The 21,683-nt window shown below is 33.3% G+C and overlaps 1 protein-coding gene across 1 annotated transcript in view; it reads right to left on the bottom strand.

The window, feature by feature from the left end:
• Positions 1-265: 265 nt before the first annotated feature.
• LOC124352820 (DNA helicase MCM8) overlaps positions 266-21,683 on the bottom strand; it is a 35,815-nt gene continuing 14,397 nt past the window's right edge. Inside the window, exons 4-14 of the mRNA XM_046802514.1 lie at positions 15,874-16,006; positions 15,275-15,531; positions 14,091-14,195; positions 13,251-13,406; positions 12,061-12,277; positions 9,842-10,002; positions 9,112-9,324; positions 6,749-6,870; positions 4,421-4,643; positions 2,932-3,093; positions 266-1,058 (exon numbers count right to left, since the gene is read on the bottom strand). Coding sequence (XP_046658470.1) covers positions 855-1,058; positions 2,932-3,093; positions 4,421-4,643; positions 6,749-6,870; positions 9,112-9,324; positions 9,842-10,002; positions 12,061-12,277; positions 13,251-13,406; positions 14,091-14,195; positions 15,275-15,531; positions 15,874-16,006 — 1,953 coding nt within the window. The 3' untranslated portion in view covers positions 266-854. The remainder of the gene's footprint in view (positions 1,059-2,931; positions 3,094-4,420; positions 4,644-6,748; positions 6,871-9,111; positions 9,325-9,841; positions 10,003-12,060; positions 12,278-13,250; positions 13,407-14,090; positions 14,196-15,274; positions 15,532-15,873; positions 16,007-21,683) is intronic.

The raw sequence follows: 21,683 nt of genomic DNA, 5'->3' as shown, positions 1-21,683 counted from the left end.
GCTATATAACAGACTATATTACGCACGAAATATGCAGTAGGCTATGTGTTGTATAAGTGTGTGAAAGGACAGCAGCGGAAATGACAAATATTTCAAAGCATGTCATCGTAAAATATTTTAAAAATATATTTGTAGTATTCATGCACATTATTAATTGTTTAAAAAGAAAATAAACTGCTAAAATAAAAATAAAAACTGGTTTAATACAGTTTTTGGGTAGTATCCTCTTAAGATAAAACCAAAAGGAGTAATGAAACACTACTGATAACAATGATTCAAATAAACTTTATTAATAATGATTGAGAATTTTGATATTTAAGTATTACAACAATAAATTACAGAAACACTCTACATTTTTTAAACATTGAAAAGGAGCAGAAAACACATCAAGGATTTACTTCAAAGAATTTTGAAAAAATACATCCTTCATAATATCCTAATGTTTCATATTTTCACTTATAACATCTTTAATGTCTGATCTATAAGTCAAGTTTAAAGAAATCTACCAGGCATCTAACTTAAAGAATATGGAGACTAACACAGCACAACAAAACAACATTAACATTATTTATTCTAAAATAAACTAATGCAATAAATTATATTATTCATTATAAACAGTATCCACAGATTACTCTAACAAAACTCAGGCTACTACAAAAATATGAACATTTATCTCTTATTAACTGCTTAAATTATACACATAAATAAGTTTGGTTAAATGAAAAACGTAAATAACTTCTATACTAATTTACTATATTATTAAATTGTATGTATTTAAATTATAAAATATATCACATATCAAATAGGTGGCCCATGAGGTAGGTTAGATATCTATAAATACAATACAAACTCAATTAAAAATCAACAGACAGCAGTTGGTATACCTGCTTGCCCTTCTTTATCAGATAACCTTGAGTATTTAAATTGGACACAAAAGTAAAGAAGTCGCCAACTTGTATTTTTGCTAATGCAGCAACTTCTTTCATTTCCATGATTGTAAAAACAGACTTTGCTTGAAGTTCGGCCTTCTTCTGCAAAGCACTTATGAATTTCTTTGCCTGGTGAACAAAACAACATTAGTGTAAAACAAACATGTTTATGTTGACAGTTAATACGTGATATATATAATATATATATAAAGAGGTTAGGTGCCAAATGGCTCACACATTTACAGAAACAGGTTATTCTCTTCTTAACAAATAAACCACGGTATATTGGTTTGAAACATTTATAAATTTTTGTGTATCTAGGTACACTTCTTCAGATAAATATACATGTATAAATATTTACATAAATTGAGACAAAAAATTAGGTAAGAACTCAAACAAGAAAAACAAACATTATAAATAAATACAGTAGATCAGCAGCTGATGGGCCATGACATGACGTGTGTGAATAAGTTGACGAAAAAACCTGTTTCTGTAAATATATATATATATATATATACAAATATAAATAAATATATATATATATATATATATCTATGATATATACTACGTATATAAATAAATAAATATATCAATGAGTGGTAGAGGTGTTTCCCAAGAAATCTCAAAGAGGTAATTGATAATGAAATGAAAAATTAAAGTAAAATGAAAAAATGCCTTTATTACAGAGGTGGAGTTAGGGTTATCAAGTCCTATCTACCACTCAATCTCATATTACCTTATTGTCATCTTATCTTATCAAATTATCTATCCTCCAAATATAATGGAGGAAGTGCTGACCAAAAGGCTGTGGTGTAGATAAAAATTATATTTCATGGGGTCAACGGAGACTCAGAGGTCTAGAAGACTCCACAGCACAAAGAGGGCCTTCCCATCTGGAAGATATGGTGGAAAGGTGTTTCATAAATTTCGCAAACTTATGGTGGAAATTTATAAAATACGGCGATTCTGTTAATTAAAATTTTTATCACATTGAGAAGTGTCAAAACATAAAATGGAATAAGAATTTCCATTGAGTCCATTGTTATTTGTTACAAAAATGTATAACACTATGCCTGTGCTGTCGTGACGCGTTAATGATGGCAAAAGTCCAAAATCCTATTACCATCAACAACAAAGTTAAAACAAAGAATTGAATTGTACATTTACGTTCATAGTGATTTTTGATAGTTTATAGTTTACTTACAATTTTTATTGTATTTAATTTTTTCATGACTTTATAAACATAAAACGCATTATTATTAACACATAATTAAAATAAAATACAATATTTGTAACTTATGGGAACATAAATATTGTGGCTTCAAACATAAAACGTAGTTACTTGTAAATTAGATTTCACTGAGAAAAGTGTCAACACATAATTCATAACATGAATATTTGTGTTTACTAAATTTAAAAAATGAAATTTAATTTGGCATCAGGTGTTGCAAGTGAGCCTCATTTTAGATTGGTTTTATTTGAAAATAAAGTTTTACATGGGCTGTTCAGAGGAACAATTTCCACATTAGCCTGGTCATCCACCAGTTGGAAGGAAAAACCAGAAATATTGTTTACTAGGAGGTAATAAGCAATCCATAAAAGCCAGTAGTAAAAAATCTAAAAACAAAATACAAACATAAAACCATTTAAAAATCCAGTGCATGAGAATCCGACGAATTTAAAATTGAAAACTTTTGCTTGCAACGATGAATATAACAATGCTTGATAATATCCATATTTTAACTCACGAGGTTATGAGCATGGTGTAGTGAGAGTTACAGTGTGAAAACGGTGAGTTATTCTAATGAATATCACAGTTCATCTATTAGCGATGTTTGGGAATAGATCAACATCAACTTAAAGATTCCTGCCAATCCTACAGCCAAATACCTAAAGCGCCTTCTTGTTTCCAATTTGGTAAACCCAAGAATAAGGTTAGGTAATCTTTAGCGTTACCAATAACTATCTATGGTGGAAGTGAACTTTTTCGGCGATTACTAACCTGGTTCTTGGTGCTCATTCCAGAGCCATGGGTGGATCGGTGGAAGTCGAGTGCTCCAAACTCATCAATGAATGTATCAACCATTGACCACCGCATCAGCTCCACCACGTCTACTGCGTCCTGCTCAGTGGCTTCCTCTCGCAACTCCAGCTTGGCTCGTGCCTATAGTTATTTACAAAATGCCTTATTTCATATAATTAATTTAAATTGGAAATCTTAGATGGTAGTAACTCCTTATTGATGTCTGCCCATTGTGGATGTTTATATTCTTCAACGTTATGCAGATAAAACATGCATTATTATTTTATGCATAATTAGTGCTGTTACATTATTAAATTATCTCGAATGATCTTTTGAAATTTGAATTGTACTGATAATCACAACAAATCCAAATATTATTATTTGGTCTGATAGTCCCTGAGATTAGACCAATATTCAGCATTCTGTTAGTTAAACAATTCCAGCTATGTAAGTTAATATGAAATATTTCAAAGATTAAAATAGTGCAAAATAAGCTGTTAAAGCTTAATGTTTTACAGAGTTTGTTGGTGAGCTTTCAAGTCAATGTTTATCGCTTAAAACATTATAAAATATTTTTTAACAAATTTATTTTGTGGAAGGTGAATTTCATTGTATTACTCCCTAATCGTGTTATAAACAATAAACGCATAGCTTTTAAGTGTGTTTGCTCGCTAAAATTTGATGTGTTCTCTGTATGAATAGACTGGCAGAGGTATTGCTTTTAATATAGTAAGTGATTAGTACATAAGGGAAAAAGCATGGTCCAAGGCATTTCCTTCTTAAGAGATGTAAAGATTTATATTACATGTTTAATGCTGATCCATTTTTAGGATTGAAGAAACAAGCATACAATGATTACCTTAATGCCAAGTTTTGTAATTATTTTTCTTTTCAACAGACAATGGCCTCGAAAATTAAAAGCGTTAATTAAATTCTGTGAATAATTGATAATACTGCCTCCTTCTTCTACTTTTTCTAGATAGCATATTTAATCATGCTATTTAAAAATCATGTATCAGCTTAGTTTAACACAAGGAAAGGCACTCTGCTCATTCTCAAAACATTGCAGATCTGTAAGGAAGAGAACCCCTAAAGAACCAGGTGGACAGTAGTGAATAAAAAGTGCTCAGTTCCAAGCAGCATTAAAATTTTCTTCTACTACAAACACTAAAAAATCCAACATTTTCTACTGTGGCCACCAGCTTGGCCAGTTGCAGATTAAAATCAATGTTTACTAGTGGTAAACAAAAAATAACTTTTGCAACTAAAGTTGGCTAAATCGTCCTCTAATGGTTTACATTATCTTAGTACGTGATTATATTCAATCCTATCTCATTAGACTACAACAAAATCAAAATCTGATTTATAATTCGGTCTCACTCAACAGAATTTCATCAGAGTACAAAATTGTATGTAAATATAAAAATTAATTCTTTGTGAAAATGTTGAAATTTTTATGAGGGCTCACCTGAGTGAGGCGGATAAGTGACTCCAGCTGTCGTGTGGTGACAGGTGTGGCATCAAGGGTCTGATGTTGCTTGCGCAGCTCCAGGTAGAAGTGTTGCAGCACCTTTGCAGCACCAGCAGACAAGCGTGGTGCAGGCACGTACTTGCGGGCGTATGCAATATATTTGCGCAACAACACGTGAGGCAGCAGATCGACTGATTCACCATTTAACTTCAGCCGCTCACTGCATGTACGTCAGAGATGTAATGCAACATTAAAATATCTAATGACTTAAATTACAAATAATTCATATTTCATACAATCATACTTGTACAAGGTATGTTCAAAACGTAACAGGAATTTTCATTAAAAAATATATAACTATATATGTTTATTCGTCAACATTAATATTGTCACCTTAAAAATAGTCCCCACTAGATATCATGCACTCGTGCCAGCACTTATACCAGTCCTCGAAACGCTTCTGAAATCTCTCTTTGGGATAGCCTTTAGCTCTTTCAGTGATGTACTTTTAACCCATTAGCGACTCAATATTCCTGCACCTAACCTTATTGTAAAAATCCAATTAAATATGTAAAAAAGCCAAGGTTTAGCAAAACTCTTACAAAATTCAGTTTGATTCCTATTTGGTTAACTGAGCTAATGAAGCAGGATATGATATATTGTAATTTAGATAAATGTAGTGAATAAAAAGTGCTCCGTTCCAAGCAGATGAAGTATACATTATTCAGTATATAAGTATAAAAAGTATATAAGACTTTTTTTAAAAACACAATTATAATCCATGATATTTGATGTAGTTACATAGAAGATTAAATTCTTTATGTAGAAAATTTTATTTTCTTCATTTAACTGACTTTTTTCAATTTTTGTATAACACAACATTTGCGTTCTCACACAAATACTAGTAAACATGCAAAAAAGAGGGTTTGATAAAACTAATAAAAAATTCAATTTTAATAATATTTGGTTGACTGAGCTATTTTTTTTTTTTAGCTAATGAAACAGGCTATAATATAATACAATTTGTAAGCATCTGATGTATATAAGATTTTTTTATTTCCAGAATAATTGAAAAATATTTGTACAAAATACAATTATCAACCATGATATTTGGAGTAATTTTATACAAAATATATTTCTTGAAAGAAAATTTTATTTCATTAATTTATCTGAATTGTTTTCAATTTTATATGGATTTTTGTAAAATGCTACATTTGTGATCTTCTTACACAAATCCTAGCAAACACAAAAAACCGCAAGGGTTTAGTAAAACTCACAAAAATTTCAATTTTACTGTGATTTGGTTGATGATCTACTGTTGTTAGCTAATGAAACAGGCTAGAATATAACCTAATTTTTGAGAAAGCACAATGAACTCATCAGAAGACTCAGCCATGTTCGTAAAATTCAAATCTCACAACCAATAAAAGAGAAAGGACGTCAACCAGTACTGTATTTGTTTACTAAAACCATAGATTATATTGCTGAAACAACATGTGTCAGAAACATCTAAAAATCAAATACAAAGTTTTACAAAATAAGACACCGATCGATCGTTTAACTGAAATATACCATTGCCGACAATTCAATTACGTAACTGGTTAGAAAAAGTAAAAAAAAAATATTATAACTTGATTCACATTGTTTTTCTCGGGTCATTAAATATTTATATACATGTTCTTTTGTTTAATTTTAATACATAAACTTTATTATTTCAGCCCATACTAATGTTCAAACAAATATTTAATAACGTGTGTCGTCATCACACTACCGTCTCGTGATTGGCATTTTGGTACCGCGTTGGCCATCACGAGACGGTACTGTGATAAGTGGTTAATGGTTTAGTGACATCTAAGCTTGTGAAACAATGACCTTTTAAGGTTCTCTTTGTTTTTAGAATATAAAAAGTCACATGGAGCAATGTCTGGAGAATTTGGAGGCTGTGGTAGAATAGTTTTTGACATTTTGAAAGGAACATGTGGCACAAACAATGTACATAACTAAAGTAAGGTTAGGTTAGATTTGCCGTTGTATGTGAATGCACAGACTTTTTACTCTAGATAGTTGTTGCTATACATAAAATTTGATCTAGGGATCTGACACTGTTTTAAAGTGGCTCACGACATCGGGAGACACCATGACACAGGCACTTCTTTCATGTGCGGTAGGACCATTTGACTGCATGGACAAGTATATGTTCAACATATTGTAGAACCATAAGCACTCACGACACTTGCTTCTGACAGTTTGCACATCCAGCGTACGTCCAACCTTACTGCTTTTGCTGTATGGGAGCATCATTTCTCCATAAACAAGTGTACTTACCTGAGAGGCACGTCAGAGTCAGGAAGGTTGGACTGGGTGCTGGTCACTGAGAGGATGTCAGATGTCTGCTTGACCCCGGAGTGTAAAGCCATGACATGTTCTGACAGTAGGCTGTCCAGTTGCTGCCACAAACACACAAGAGAGTGTAAGAACACACATGCATCAGAACTGACTGACACCACTGTGTGACTACTTTGGCAAACTAGCAAATAAATTGTATTGTGTCATTATTACACTGATCAATTATGCTTAATGCTTTGATCACCAAATAAGGGTTTGAATTTTTTTATGGCAGTATTTTAATCACTGCTACTAAAGATTGGCTTTAATATAAAAAAAAAACATTTTTAAGTTCTAAAACTACAATCTTTGTTTGGCTAAGTTAACTCTTAATTGAAAAGGTTTGGTCATTAAATAGTATTTTTACCTTTTTATCACAATCAATCTCTTTATAATAAATATCAACTCACACTGTTTTATGGTTTAACTATCACTAATTTATTATTGTCATGAAATCCTCATATTGATGTAAGGTCTAAGGTGTTCTTTACTTTTCCTAGGTTCAGTGTTTGGGGTTTATGATCTCCATTATTTCAAACCTTGTCTAAGGAAGTAAACATATCAAAAATTTAGAACTTAAATAACATTGTATTTAAATTTGGTATAATACTTAATTAGAAACTCTTTGCTATACTCTTATTGTTGCTGTTAAATGTGAAAAATACACCACAATGTTCCTGTTGTCTGTATTCTGTTAGTAAAGTATGAAGTTGAAAATAATAAAAAACCTGACACTTGTAAGTGTAATAGATACTGTCAATGGTATCAATAACTAAAGTGAGTGAGATAGAGATTGTGGAATTGACAAGAACAAAAACAGGTTAAAACAGTATTATTTTATTTGCTTGGTTTTCAATATAAAAAGAAATAAATAGTAATATACTTAAGGGGTGGCTGGAAAATTACCAGATTAGTATGGGCAGATCCACAAAATGAACGCAATAAGGATGAATATTGTACGTGAATCCCCCTCCCACCACTCCACATATTTCGTTTGACTCCCAAACTTATTCCACCTGTCGCACCAATCATAAGCAGTTAACCTTTGTCTATGCGTTGGAAAAATGTTTAATATCCAGAAACAACAGAATGTGAACATCAAATTTCCTTTTCAAACTTGAAAAATCTGCAAGTGAAACATTTGTAACGTTAGAACAAGTGTACAATGATGACTGTTTATCACGAACACATATTTGAGCGGTTTCAATGATTTAAAGATGGCCACAAAGACACGAATAATGACACACGCATTGGAAAATCATCGTCATCTATTCTAAACTTGAGAACAGATCGGTAACCTTGTTCGACTGCGTAACCGATAATTAGTAATTCCATTAGCGTCCTGACTACCCTTGGTGAGCATATACAGAGAAAAGGGAACACTTGTGGAAAAAAAGTCATGGATCTTCCACCAGGACAATGCTCCATCTCACAAGGCTTTGTCAGTGAAGACGTTTTTGGCCAAACACAACATCCCTGTCTAAGGTCATAAACCCTACTCACCTGACTTGGCTCCCTGTAACTTTTTTTGTTCTCTAAAGTCAAGTTTAACTTTGAAAGGAATGAGATTTGACCGGTAAAGCAGAAAAAGAAAAAAAAAACAACGGAAGTCATAGGGTTACAGAAAATAATCAACTACAAGCGGAATAAGTATGGGAGCCAGAGATGTGAGGGGGGAATCACATGACTGGCCGAACAATATTCAGCCTTAATGCATTTATTTTGAGTCTTTGTGAATACTAATCCAGTTATTTACTAGCCATACCTTGTACATTGCCCATGTTACATTTTCTGGCTGGTATGAGATAATATACCATGTATGATCGGACGCTGGTAACTGAAATCACTATTCTTGTACAGAACAAGTATTACACTCTTGTACGACACAAAGTCTTGTAAAGATGACCAGGTGCCTTTAGGGTGATGAAAGTATATGTATGATTCTGGGAATTAGATTTCAACTGCAAATTAATAAATAACCTCTATGGTTCTACATACAACTGTTACCTTTGATCAATCATTGGGCTTATTAATGAGAATTGTTAAAAAAACACAATCTCTACTGATAATGAGACTTGTTTAATTCTGGTGTGTCTGTAAGTTTTTATGGCATTATGAAACCAATGTCAGTGATAATGTCAAGCAGGAATGATTGATCCTGGAGATACTATCCTGACATTTTCAGGCACTCGTTCTAAATTATTGTTAGGACTAAGTAGACCAAAATCATCTTAAGCCATCAACCTTCGTCTAATCATCACAATCATAATTTCTCCAAAGTTCAACTATACTTAACAACTTACCTCGTTAGGCTTGTCTAAAAGGATGAAGACAAGATCGAAGCGAGACAGCAGTGGCTGACCCATTCTCAGGTTCTCGGCCACAGTCTTGGCTCGATTATAGTGGCCTGAGGCTGGGTTGGCTGCGGCGAGTATGGCGGTACGGGCGGGCAGGGAGCATACCACTCCTGCCTTAGCTATGCTGATTACTTGCTGCTCCATTGCCTCCAGTAAAGCCTTGTCAATCAGACATTTATTAGTTAAGTATTTTTAACACATTGTTAATAGCTACACAAACATGATTGGGTCACTATATTACTGTTGCTGCTCTGTATCACTCAACCAACAAGTCAGCATCAGAATGTTTGTACAGTTTTATTTGTTTGATGCTGTAAGCATGAGTTGTTCTAGTGGTAAATAAATGAACTACATTTTCTAAGCAGATTCAAGACTGGCCAGAGGACACTGATGACTTTGTTTTGGAACAATAAGTTAGTAAAAAACACCCTGATATATAGTTAACTTTTACTGTCAAATAGAGTAAGGAAAATAATAATGATATTTTTTGCCTTTTTATATTTTGGAATTTTGGATCAATGTAATAATCTTCTTTATAACGTCTGATTTATCTACTTCATAAAAACACACTTTTTGAAATTGTTATTTAGAAATATTGAGACGTAAATAAAACCATCCCACTTCTTACAAAGTTTATTCTCCTACTACAGCTAGAATGAGACTAACGTTACATTACCTGGTGCTGTACTGACATCTTGTCAAACTCGTCTATGCAGCAGCAACCCTGATCAGCCAGCACCAGAGCCCCAGCTTCCAGGGCAAAGTCTCCACCTCCCTCCCTGGTTAGGGTCACGGTCAGACCAGAAGCTGTGCTCGTGTTGCCACAAACATAAACTCCTGTTTCAACAATCACATTAAATTATGATTTCTCGTTATAAACATGTTAAAATGTAATGATAAGATTTTCTTGTTAAACAAATATAACAGGGATGATTCAATTCTGTTTTTTACTACTTAATGACATCAGAGCGTCAGTGGTCTTCTACAGTATCAAATTCTACCTTGTCTATATACGAGGGTAAATAAAATATAAACAGTAATTTTGCTATTATTCTTAGAATGCAGGTCCAAAATATTGTGGTTAATGCTCAAACAAACAAAGTCTATGAATTGGAAAGTGCAACGTATCTCTATTTCTTGTGTTTTAATTATAGTTATAGGGATTTTCAAAAAAGAGCTCGAAATTGTCTTACAAACAATAAGCATTTCAGCACATAAACCGATGGACAGGTTAAAAGATTGAAATCTTTTAATTCCTTCGCATGAAGTTCTTCTTTTGGATTTTGAAAATGTCTGCCAGCCTACCAGAACTTCCCCAAACTTCAATGCCAAATTGCATTACGACGTCCCAAACAGCCTTATTTTATTAGCAGCATTGTCAATATGAGCAGCACTAGCCTCTTGTCTTAAGGTCCTTAGTTTTAAGTCATAAGCCTTCTTTAGCTGCGTAGAAGTTTGTTTATCCTCTTGGCTGCCAGAAAGACAAAATCTGTCATTTGCTTTAAGAAAATCTTTCTTTAAGCGGACAGCTTCTTCGTCATAGCACGGTCGAGCTTTTGGTTTTGCCACAACTCTGAATTTCTTGATTGGACAAGTGAGATCTAAAAAGTATGTTATTGTCTCCAAATATTGTCTGTAGGCCTCTTCCACACTATCTTGTTGAAGTACATTAGTCCAAGATTCCTCAGCCAAATATCGTTTGAGATTTGTTAAGTTCTCTGGACTTACATGTTGATGAAAGGAGGTAGCAGTTTTTTTGATTCAACAGACAGAGGCAGATAACAAAGGTGTCCAAAATGGTCACTTATACCAGTATGGAGAATTTTCACTTGAGATTCATCAATTTCAGTATTTGTGCAGATAGCATCTATTGAGGACTGATAACCTTGAAATACTCTGGTCGCTGAAAGTTGGAGTCTTATCATGTTATGGGACAAAAGAAATTCATCAAACATAATAGTTTCCCTAGTAGGTCTTAAAATGTCAATATTTATATCCCCAATCAAAATAATTCTGCTGTGAGTTGGAATGTTATCCAGAACTTTATGAAGGACCTCGATAGATTCTGTTTCTGCTGTTCAAATAAAGGTAAAAAATAAACTACTGTTTATCTTTGATTTATTCTTGTACAAACAAAGCGATACAGCAGAGTGTCGAAGGACCTGATAGAATGTATAGAAATTCTTACTGACTCGTCCAAAAAAAAGAAACCTTATTACATGTGTGACTACATCACATATTAAAATGTCAAACAATTTCCATAACATGCACCATTATCAATCTTAATGTTGCATATATAGAAATGAAGCTTATCGTAAAATTTCAAGTTCATACATAAATTTGTTCATGAGATATCATATTTGTGGACAGATAAACAGAAATGAAATTTTTTTTAGCTTCTCTAGTGATAGGCTTCATTAATCCTCACCTAATGTTAGTGAAATACAATCAATACTTACCATGTTGAAACATACAATTGAAACTTTTGGCCACTGAAATGTATATAAATGTCAAACAATGCATTGAAATTTTTTGAAAATTTGTACTATTTAGTGATAGTGTTTAATACTATTTTGAACACTTCTGATAATTTTAATCTCAGAAGTATTTTTTAGAATCTTTAGTGTTTTTAAAGAATAAATGTTATACTGACGTTAACATTTTCTCCTTATAGTAGAGTAAACTTCTTCGGGATTTCATATTTAAGAATTCCAAACCAGTACAATGTAAGCACAAGCTACTAAGCTATAGTGAAACTATAATAAAAGGATATTCTTTACAACTAGACCCTTATGCTAATTCTAAGATTGAGCCAGCTACAAAGTTGTGTTTCTTGAAACCGCAAGCAATTTTCTTTAGTGAATGAAATATCTAACAAAAGTAGCCAACACAAACCTCTGGGAGCGACGGAGGCGCAGGCTTGTAACATCTGACTCTTGCCAAGACCAGGGTCACCCACAACGAGAACATGTGAGTCAGCCCGAGAGTGATTCGCCTGGGAGCCTCCGAACAAACCCAGCAGCAGCCCCGCCTTCACCATCTCATGGCCGTAGATGGCAGGGCACAGCGAGTTGACTAGCAGACGGAATAGTGATGGCTCAGCATGTATCTCCTGACACCACAAACCATCACTTACTGTTGAATTTGTTTAAATAACAAGTTAATATTACTGGTTAACTGAGAGAATATTTTATTGTATTTTGTAATAATTACAATACAAATCTTATAATCACTAATAAAATATGTTATACCATTATCAAGTTTAGACCCATCAGGTACAGTATCATATTCCCACTGAAACAATAATAAATATAACTGTTATGTTTTAAAATAACAATATAAATATAGACATTAAATAGGATCAGACGTTATGTCCAGGAAACATTGAAAAATATTTTCTAACTTCTGCCATACTGGAGTTATGTTTTTATGTAAGTATAAAATTCACAAATCTTAAAATATTAGTTCATTCTGAATGGAATATTGTTTTTAAGTTTTTAAGCATTCTTCGTAAATCATATGTTGCTTCAAGAAATTCAGTAATACAATTTTTCTACTCATACTTTATGGAAAAATAATGGTTTACTTTGCTTTATTTGTGATTTTTTGAAGAGGTAATATATAAGTATATTTGTGTGTGCATGTAATTCTGAGCTATTAAATTTATTCTATATTTATTTCTTATCTTACTAATTTTGTTAAAGAAAATTTCAAAAAAACTGTCTAAGAATGTTTAATAATAAATATTTTATGATTTCTATCTTAAACTATTAAAACACCCAAAAGATTCTCCTTTTATGGCATTAAAAAGGTTATTTCTTACTTTGAATTGTTGCAGTTTGTGTCTCCCAAATTTCACTAATTTTGTTTGAAAGTATTACAATATCATTAGTCCTGCCAAGTCAAAATGACTTCTCTGCAGAGTCTAAATTCTTCATAAAAGTAAAAAAATCCTCAAGTTTACAATTTTACAGTATAAAACACATTATTACATTAACTTATATTTTGTATTTTGTTTACATTACTAGAGAGTAGTCTCATGCATTGCAATTTATTCATATCAGACACACTGTGGAGTTGTATACCTGAATAGCGTAATAGTCCTTGATATTAAACTCGATGCCAGACGTGCGGCCGCTGCCCGAGGTGGCTTTGCCGTTTGCCACTGACACTCCTAGGATGTACAGAACAAACATACTGGCTGACTTGTTCTTCTTGTAGCCTTCCTCGGTTGTTCGGACCTGTCACACATCATGTCTATTTGAAATCAACAAAAGTAAATGTAGCTACATGATAAAATGATTGTATTAGTTTGAAAGAAAAAAATTTAAAGCATGTTTAAAATTTTATGTTTGGTCAAACAGAGCGCTTAACAATCAATTATAATGCAACAGTTTAAAAGTGGGATTTCTAACTCTTTTGGTTTTTTTATCATGTTTCCACATGCACCATTACATACTTAAAATATTATTTGAAAAACCAAATATTACTATGATTATCTATCTACAGTTTTTCATTAAAATCTGATCAAAATATATTTTGGAATAACTTCCACAATTTTCTAAATCAAGTATTCTTAACTTATATTTATGTTTTACCAAATATATTTAAATAGAAGATGTAAATTGTTCTAGTGTACAATGCAAATTGTAATTTTGACCTTGAATCTTTATAAAACAAATAAAGTCAACAATTTTCAGTTTATCCATAATTCATAGCTTTTCATTTCACCTATTATGGTATCATAAAGGGTATGATTACTATTAAGGCATTCTGAGTTAGAGCCGCTCTCTTCTAAGGGCAACACTTCAAAATTTTGAATATGCCAAAAAGTATTTGTTTTATTCAAAACACCATTGATACATAAATATTCTTCAACTTTAGTACCTACAATTGTTCAAAATTAGTAGAAAGGTGCAGTATACCTTGACTATTCCAGTGATGGTGACTTCATCTCCTGGGACGCAAGAATCTACAAGGTCTTCCGTCAACTCCACCTCCACATTGCGTGGCACGCGGCCTCCCTCTCTCTACAGGTATGACATAATGAATATTAAGTTTTATACTGTTGGTACATTATTATCTAAAACAAGGTAAGAGTCACTTAACAGGTTTGAAGTCTATAGTTCATTTTATTGTCTAGATATCCTGTGGGTAGATAGAGAAACATACAATCACACAGAAAAGAAACAATTTCATGATCCTGGTAGACAAAAGATAAATTGTGTTAACCTAATGAGTGATAGGCATCAATGACGCTCAGCCAAATTCCATGGTTGGACATGGACCATTATAGAACTCATTCTTTTCTACACACAAATGAAGTTTCATGTAAAATTCAAAGTGGACAGGTGCAATCTTTCTTGAGTTACCTAGCCACATGATTAATTCACACTTTTTTCAATAAGTTAGGTTTTATAGCAGTGTTCAAATAAAAGTTCTGGTAAGCAAACGTGAGTGTCACAAAGCAAAAGTGCACTGAAATCAAATGCTGTGACCGACTTTTAACACTGACTCCAATCTATCATATTTCCCTTTTCCTCTCACAGTTTGTTAACAAATTTATTTTTCAGTAATTATCTCATTTCAATTGCTACCCATAAGATTTTTAAAATATTCGCTAATGCTCAGCCAAATCCCATGGAGTAACATGCATTATCACTGAACTCAGTGTTCCTCATATAGAAAATGATGCTCGTGCACGATTTCAAGTCTATAGGTCAGTTAGTTTATGGAAACAGACAGAAATTATATTTATCCAGCCCCACGAGTGATAGGTTTTGTTACAGCTCAGCGAATAAGTTATTATTTGAAATAAAAAAGTAACAAAAAATTAAACTATTTTATCGACTTATTGTTGATGCACTGTTTATTCAAAAGTTTGTAGGAACGTTAAATTTAAAACGATTTCTGCTAGATGGCTCTGTTATTAACAAGTTGGACCAATAACAAAGAAAAGTCTGTAACACGTGAGTGACCAGTTCATACCTCAAACACTTCTCCTTATCTAATGTATGTATTTGGCTAACACTGATTAATTCATTACCAATAATTGTCGTAACAAAACAAATATTTATTTACAAAATTACACACTTTTAACCATGCCAACCTGATCATCATCCACCAGCTCTTGTAGTCGCACTGTTTGCCAATTGAGTGTCTGTGTGTATGTAGAGCTACAAAGAGGGTTGAAGCTGCGTGCACGGCAGTTGTTGCTCGCACAAACTGTGGGCTGCGTGTATGCTCCGTCCGGCTGACGAACAGTTTGCACACTGCCACAAGCCGCACACTGAAAGCCCAACCATGTGCACAACAGTTTCATGTTGCCCACACGAATTATTGTGCCACGCACACACACCAGCTTTCCTGTAGAAAACACATCTTTTTATCGATCACATTTTCCTTGCGTTTCTCCAGTGGTTGTGGTTCGAAATATTCAGCTAAAGCCAATGTATACCCAATAACATAGATTTCTTGTTTCAAAACACATAAGAAAATTAATCCTCGTAAATACAATAAATATGATATGAGTGATCATTAATTGGTGAATATATGAAAATGTTTAAAAAAAGTGATTGTAACAAGTATTATTCTACAAAATGTACTTAAAGGAAAACTAAATCAGGGCAGTAAAACAAATATCAAAATACAAATGAAGTTTCAGACTTTTTAGACTCTTGGACTATAGTTCATGTTTTTCACACTTACCATAAAAGTTTGCTTTCAGATTCTTCAAATGAGTAATAGGCTCATAGTTGAGTAATCTCACACGTATGGCTGGAAGATCTATTGAGTGTCCTTCCTCATCACTAATGTCTCTCTCTAATTCTTTCAATGTAAACTGCAACAAACAATGTGATATTGGAAAATGTTGGTTATGAAACAGTGTCTTGCTTTGTGTCATTCTTCAAATGAGTAAAAGGCTCACAGTTGAGTAGTCTCACACGTATTGGCTGGAAGATCTATTGAGTGTCCTTCCTCATCACTAATGTCTCTCTCTAATTCTTTCAATGTAAACTGCAACAAACAATGTGATATTGGAAAATGTTGGTTATGAAACAGTGTCTTGCTTTGTGTCATTCTTCAAATGAGTAAAAGGCTCACAGTTAAGTAGTCTCACACGTATGGCTGGAAGATCTATTGAGTGTCCTTCCTCATCATTAATGTGTCTCTCTAATTCTTTCAATGTAAAATGCAACAAACAATGTGATATTGGAAAATGTTGGTTATGAAACAGTGTCTTGCTTTGTGTCATTCTTCAAATGAGTAAAAGGCTCACAGTTGAGTAGTCTCACACGTATGGCTGGAAGATCTATTGAGTGTCCTTCCTCATCACTAATGTGTCTCTCTAATTCTTTCAATGTAAAATGCAACAAACAATGTGATATTGGAAAATGTTGGTTTTGAAACAGTGTCTTGCTTTGTGTCATTCTTCAAATGAGTAAAAGGCTCACAGTTGAGTAGTCTCACACGTATTGGCTGGAAGATCTATTGAGTGTCCTTCCTCATCACTAATGTCTCTCTCTAATTCTTTCAATGTAAACTGCAACAAACAATGTGATATTGGAAAATGTTGGTTATGAAACAGTGTCTTGCTTTGTGTCATTCTTCAAATGAGTAAAAGGCTCACAGTTAAGTAGTCTCACACGTATGGCTGGAAGATCTATTGAGTGTCCTTCCTCATCATTAATGTGTCTCTCTAATTCTTTCAATGTAAAATGCAACAAACAATGTGATATTGGAAAATGTTGGTTATGAAACAGTGTCTTGCTTTGTGTCATTCTTCAAATGAGTAAAAGGCTCACAGTTAAGTAGTCTCACACGTATGGCTGGAAGATCTATTGAGTGTCCTTCCTCATCATTAATGTGTCTCTCTAATTCTTTCAATGTAAAATGCAACAAACAATGTGATATTGGAAAATGTTGGTTATGAAACAGTGTCTTGCTTTGTGTCATTCTTCAAATGAGTAAAAGGCTCACAGTTGAGTAGTCTCACACGTATGGCTGGAAGATCTATTGAGTGTCCTTCCTCATCACTAATGTGTCTCTCTAATTCTTTCAATGTAAAATGCAACAAACAATGTGATATTGGAAAATGTTGGTTTTGAAACAGTGTCTTGCTTTGTGTCATTCTTCAAATGAGTAAAAGGCTCACAGTTGAGTAGTCTCACACGTATGGCTGGAAGATCTATTGAGTGTCCTTCCTTATCACTAATGTATCTCTCTAATTCTTTCAATGTAAACTGCAACAAACAATGTGATATTGGAAAATGTTGGTTATGAAACAGTGTCTTGCTTTGTGTCATTCTTCAAATGAGTAAAAGGCTCACAGTTAAGTAGTCTCACACGTATGGCTGGAAGATCTATTGAGTGTCCTTCCTCATCATTAATGTGTCTCTCTAATTCTTTCAATGTAAAATGCAACAAACAATGTGATATTGGAAAATGTTGGTTATGAAACAGTGTCTTGCTTTGTGTCATTCTTCAAATGAGTAAAAGGCTCACAGTTGAGTAGTCTCACACGTATGGCTGGAAGATCTATTGAGTGTCCTTCCTCATCACTAATGTGTCTCTCTAATTCTTTCAATGTAAAATGCAACAAACAATGTGATATTGGAAAATGTTGGTTTTGAAACAGTGTCTTGCTTTGTGTCATTCTTCAAATGAGTAAAAGGCTCACAGTTGAGTAGTCTCACACGTATGGCTGGAAGATCTATTGAGTGTCCTTCCTTATCACTAATGTATCTCTCTAATTCTTTCAATGTAAACTGCAACAAACAATGTGATATAGGAAAATGTTGGTTATCAAACAGTGTCTTGCTTTGTGTCATTCTTCAAATGAGTGAAAGGCTCACAGGTGAGTAGTCTCACACGTATGGCTGGAAGATCTATTGAGTGTCCTTCCTTATCACTAATGTCTCTCTCTAATTCTTTCAATGTAAAATGCAACAAACAATGTGATATTGGAAAATGTTGGTTATGAAACAGTGTCTTGCTTTGTGTCATTCTTCAAATGAGTAAAAGGCTCACAGTTGAGTAGTCTCACACGTATGGCTGGAAGATCTATTGAGTGTCCTTCCTCATCACTAATGTGTCTCTCTAATTCTTTCAATGTAAAATGCAACAAACAATGTGATATTGGAAAATGTTGGTTTTGAAACAGTGTCTTGCTTTGTGTCATTCTTCAAATGAGTAAAAAGGCTCACAGTTGAGTAGTCTCACACGTATTGGCTGGAAGATCTATTGAGTGTCCTTCCTCATCACTAATGTCTCTCTCTAATTCTTTCAATGTAAAATGCAACAAACAATGTGATATTGGAAAATGTTGGTTATGAAACAGTGTCTTGCTTTGTGTCATTCTTCAAATGAGTAAAAGGCTCACAGTTAAGTAGTCTCACACGTATGGCTGGAAGATCTATTGAGTGTCCTTCCTCATCATTAATGTGTCTCTCTAATTCTTTCAATGTAAAATGCAACAAACAATGTGATATTGGAAAATGTTGGTTATGAAACAGTGTCTTGCTTTGTGTCATTCTTCAAATGAGTAAAAGGCTCACAGTTGAGTAGTCTCACACGTATGGCTGGAAGATCTATTGAGTGTCCTTCCTCATCACTAATGTGTCTCTCTAATTCTTTCAATGTAAAATGCAACAAACAATGTGATATTGGAAAATGTTGGTTATGAAACAGTGTCTTGCTTTGTGTCATTCTTCAAATGAGTAAAAGGCTCACAGTTAAGTAGTCTCACACGTATGGCTGGAAGATCTATTGAGTGTCCTTCCTCATCATTAATGTGTCTCTCTAATTCTTTCAATGTAAAATGCAACAAACAATGTGATATTGGAAAATGTTGGTTATGAAACAGTGTCTTGCTTTGTGTCATTCTTCAAATGAGTAAAAGGCTCACAGTTAAGTAGTCTCACACGTATGGCTGGAAGATCTATTGAGTGTCCTTCCTCATCATTAATGTGTCTCTCTAATTCTTTCAATGTAAAATGCAACAAACAATGTGATATTGGAAAATGTTGGTTATGAAACAGTGTCTTGCTTTGTGTCATTCTTCAAATGAGTAAAAGGCTCACAGTTGAGTAGTCTCACACGTATGGCTGGAAGATCTATTGAGTGTCCTTCCTCATCACTAATGTGTCTCTCTAATTCTTTCAATGTAAAATGCAACAAACAATGTGATATTGGAAAATGTTGGTTTTGAAACAGTGTCTTGCTTTGTGTCATTCTTCAAATGAGTAAAAGGCTCACAGTTGAGTAGTCTCACACGTATGGCTGGAAGATCTATTGAGTGTCCTTCCTTATCACTAATGTATCTCTCTAATTCTTTCAATGTAAACTGCAACAAACAATGTGATATAGGAAAATGTTGGTTATCAAACAGTGTCTTGCTTTGTGTCATTCTTCAAATGAGTGAAAGGCTCACAGGTGAGTAGTCTCACACGTATGGCTGGAAGATCTATTGAGTGTCCTTCCTTATCACTAATGTCTCTCTCTAATTCTTTCAATGTAAAATGCAACAAACAATGTGATATTGGAAAATGTTGGTTATGAAACAGTGTCTTGCTTTGTGTCATTCTTCAAATGAGTAAAAGGCTCACAGTTGAGTAGTCTCACACGTATGGCTGGAAGATCTATTGAGTGTCCTTCCTCATCACTAATGTCTCTCTCTAATTCTTTCAATGTAAACTGCACAAACAATGTGATATTGGAAAATGTTGGTTTTGAAACAGTGTCTTGCTTTGTGTCATTCTTCAAATGAGTAAAAGGCTCACAGTTGAGTAGTCTCACACGTATGGCTGGAAGATCTATTGAGTGTTCTTCCTCATCACTAATGTATCTCTCTAATTCTTTCAATGTAAACTGCAACAAACAATGTGATATAGGAAAATGTTGGTTATCAAACAGTGTCTTGCTTTGTGTCATTCTTCAAATGAGTGAAAGGCTCACAGGTGAGTAGTCTCACACGTATGGCTGGAAGATCTATTGAGTGTCCTTCCTTATCACTAATGTCTCTCTCTAATTCTTTCAATGTAAACTGCACAAACAATGTGATATTGAAAAATGTTGTCTTGCCTTGTGTACGGTCATGTCACCATTTAACAAGGTGCAATAGGTTTCTGTTTTTTTCTTTTTTTTATTCTTAGCCCTTTAATATAATTTTCTTTAAGACATAAATTAAATCTTTTAAAATAATCTTAATACATAAAATATTAAATAATAAATTTTGAATATATAATTTTAATAATTTAATATTCAAAATATAACTTAAAATAACAAATTGGGCATTCCTGAAAACAGACTCAGATAAAAACACTAAAGATAATGAATTATTTATAGTAGGCCTATGCATATGAAATGTGACTGAAGGGAAAATTTGTTTGTTTGTTAAACACGTAGATTGTTCAATCGATTGTACTGTAATTTTATATGTTCTTACGGTCTCTGGAATGAACATTGGTCTAATTTCATAAATCCTTCTGGGCTATGCCCCCTTGTCTTTAAAGCACAAAAAATCCCATCTTGGTCTCTAAAGTTGTGTAATGTGAATTCAGCCAGTTAAATATATTCAACTGTTATGTGTAAACAATGTATTATGATAGCATGACCATATGTTTTTTTTTAATTTAAACAAATATTTTAAATTTGTTTAAATTTACAGAGTGAAAGCATAACAAAAGTAACAAAACTTCTTATTTCAATATCTTAGGCAAACTAATTTATTTATTCTGGGTCACAAAGCAATATATGAGACACTAAATGCAATTTTTATGACAGAAATCGTCGAGGTGACATCGCATCCATTTCTTAATGATAAGGTATACAATACTGATTACGTATAAAAATACTGAAATAATTCCTAGACTGTACAGAGAGAATAGTATGATATGGTGAACATGGATTAGGAAGCAAGACATTCCCGCATGTATTATCTTTACATATGGATGGCAAATGTCATAATGAAAGTATTGAAATGTGTTGGTATTATAGATGTCGATTTTAGTTTTTAATTTTCAATATCAATATCTCTATCCATACATTTTAGAAAACTACACTGTTTTGAATGCAACCTCATTACAAAATTATACATAGGTCTATTTATATTGTTTCTAGGGGCAAAATTGCAAACTCCAATTTTGCGTTGAAAATACAATTAATTTGAACTAGAAGTGCAAAATCTGAAATAAGAAGTACTGACACTTTTGCTTAACCTCTGGCCCTCTTAATTATGGAGACTGTAAAATGGGTACCTGATGCACAATATATGATTATTTCCACTTTGAAAATATCACAGGCCCATAATATTACATCACAATTGATTTCACTAAGAAAACTATGAACTTCGACTTTATAGTTCAAGTGTTACCTGAAATCGTGGGAGCTATTCAAAGAAATACACGGAATGTTCCATAGAAATGTGGACGAAACTGCGGATATGTGCTAGTATTTAAAAAAAACACACATTTATGTATTGCCAAATTCATAAGACATACTTAATATGTCTTTTAGTC

This window comes from Homalodisca vitripennis, chromosome 1, assembly GCF_021130785.1.
Source record: "Homalodisca vitripennis isolate AUS2020 chromosome 1, UT_GWSS_2.1, whole genome shotgun sequence".
Lineage (NCBI taxonomy): Eukaryota > Metazoa > Arthropoda > Insecta > Hemiptera > Cicadellidae > Homalodisca > Homalodisca vitripennis.
The sequence above is the reverse complement of the archived record's forward strand: the minus strand, read 5'-3'. Positions and strand labels throughout refer to the sequence as shown.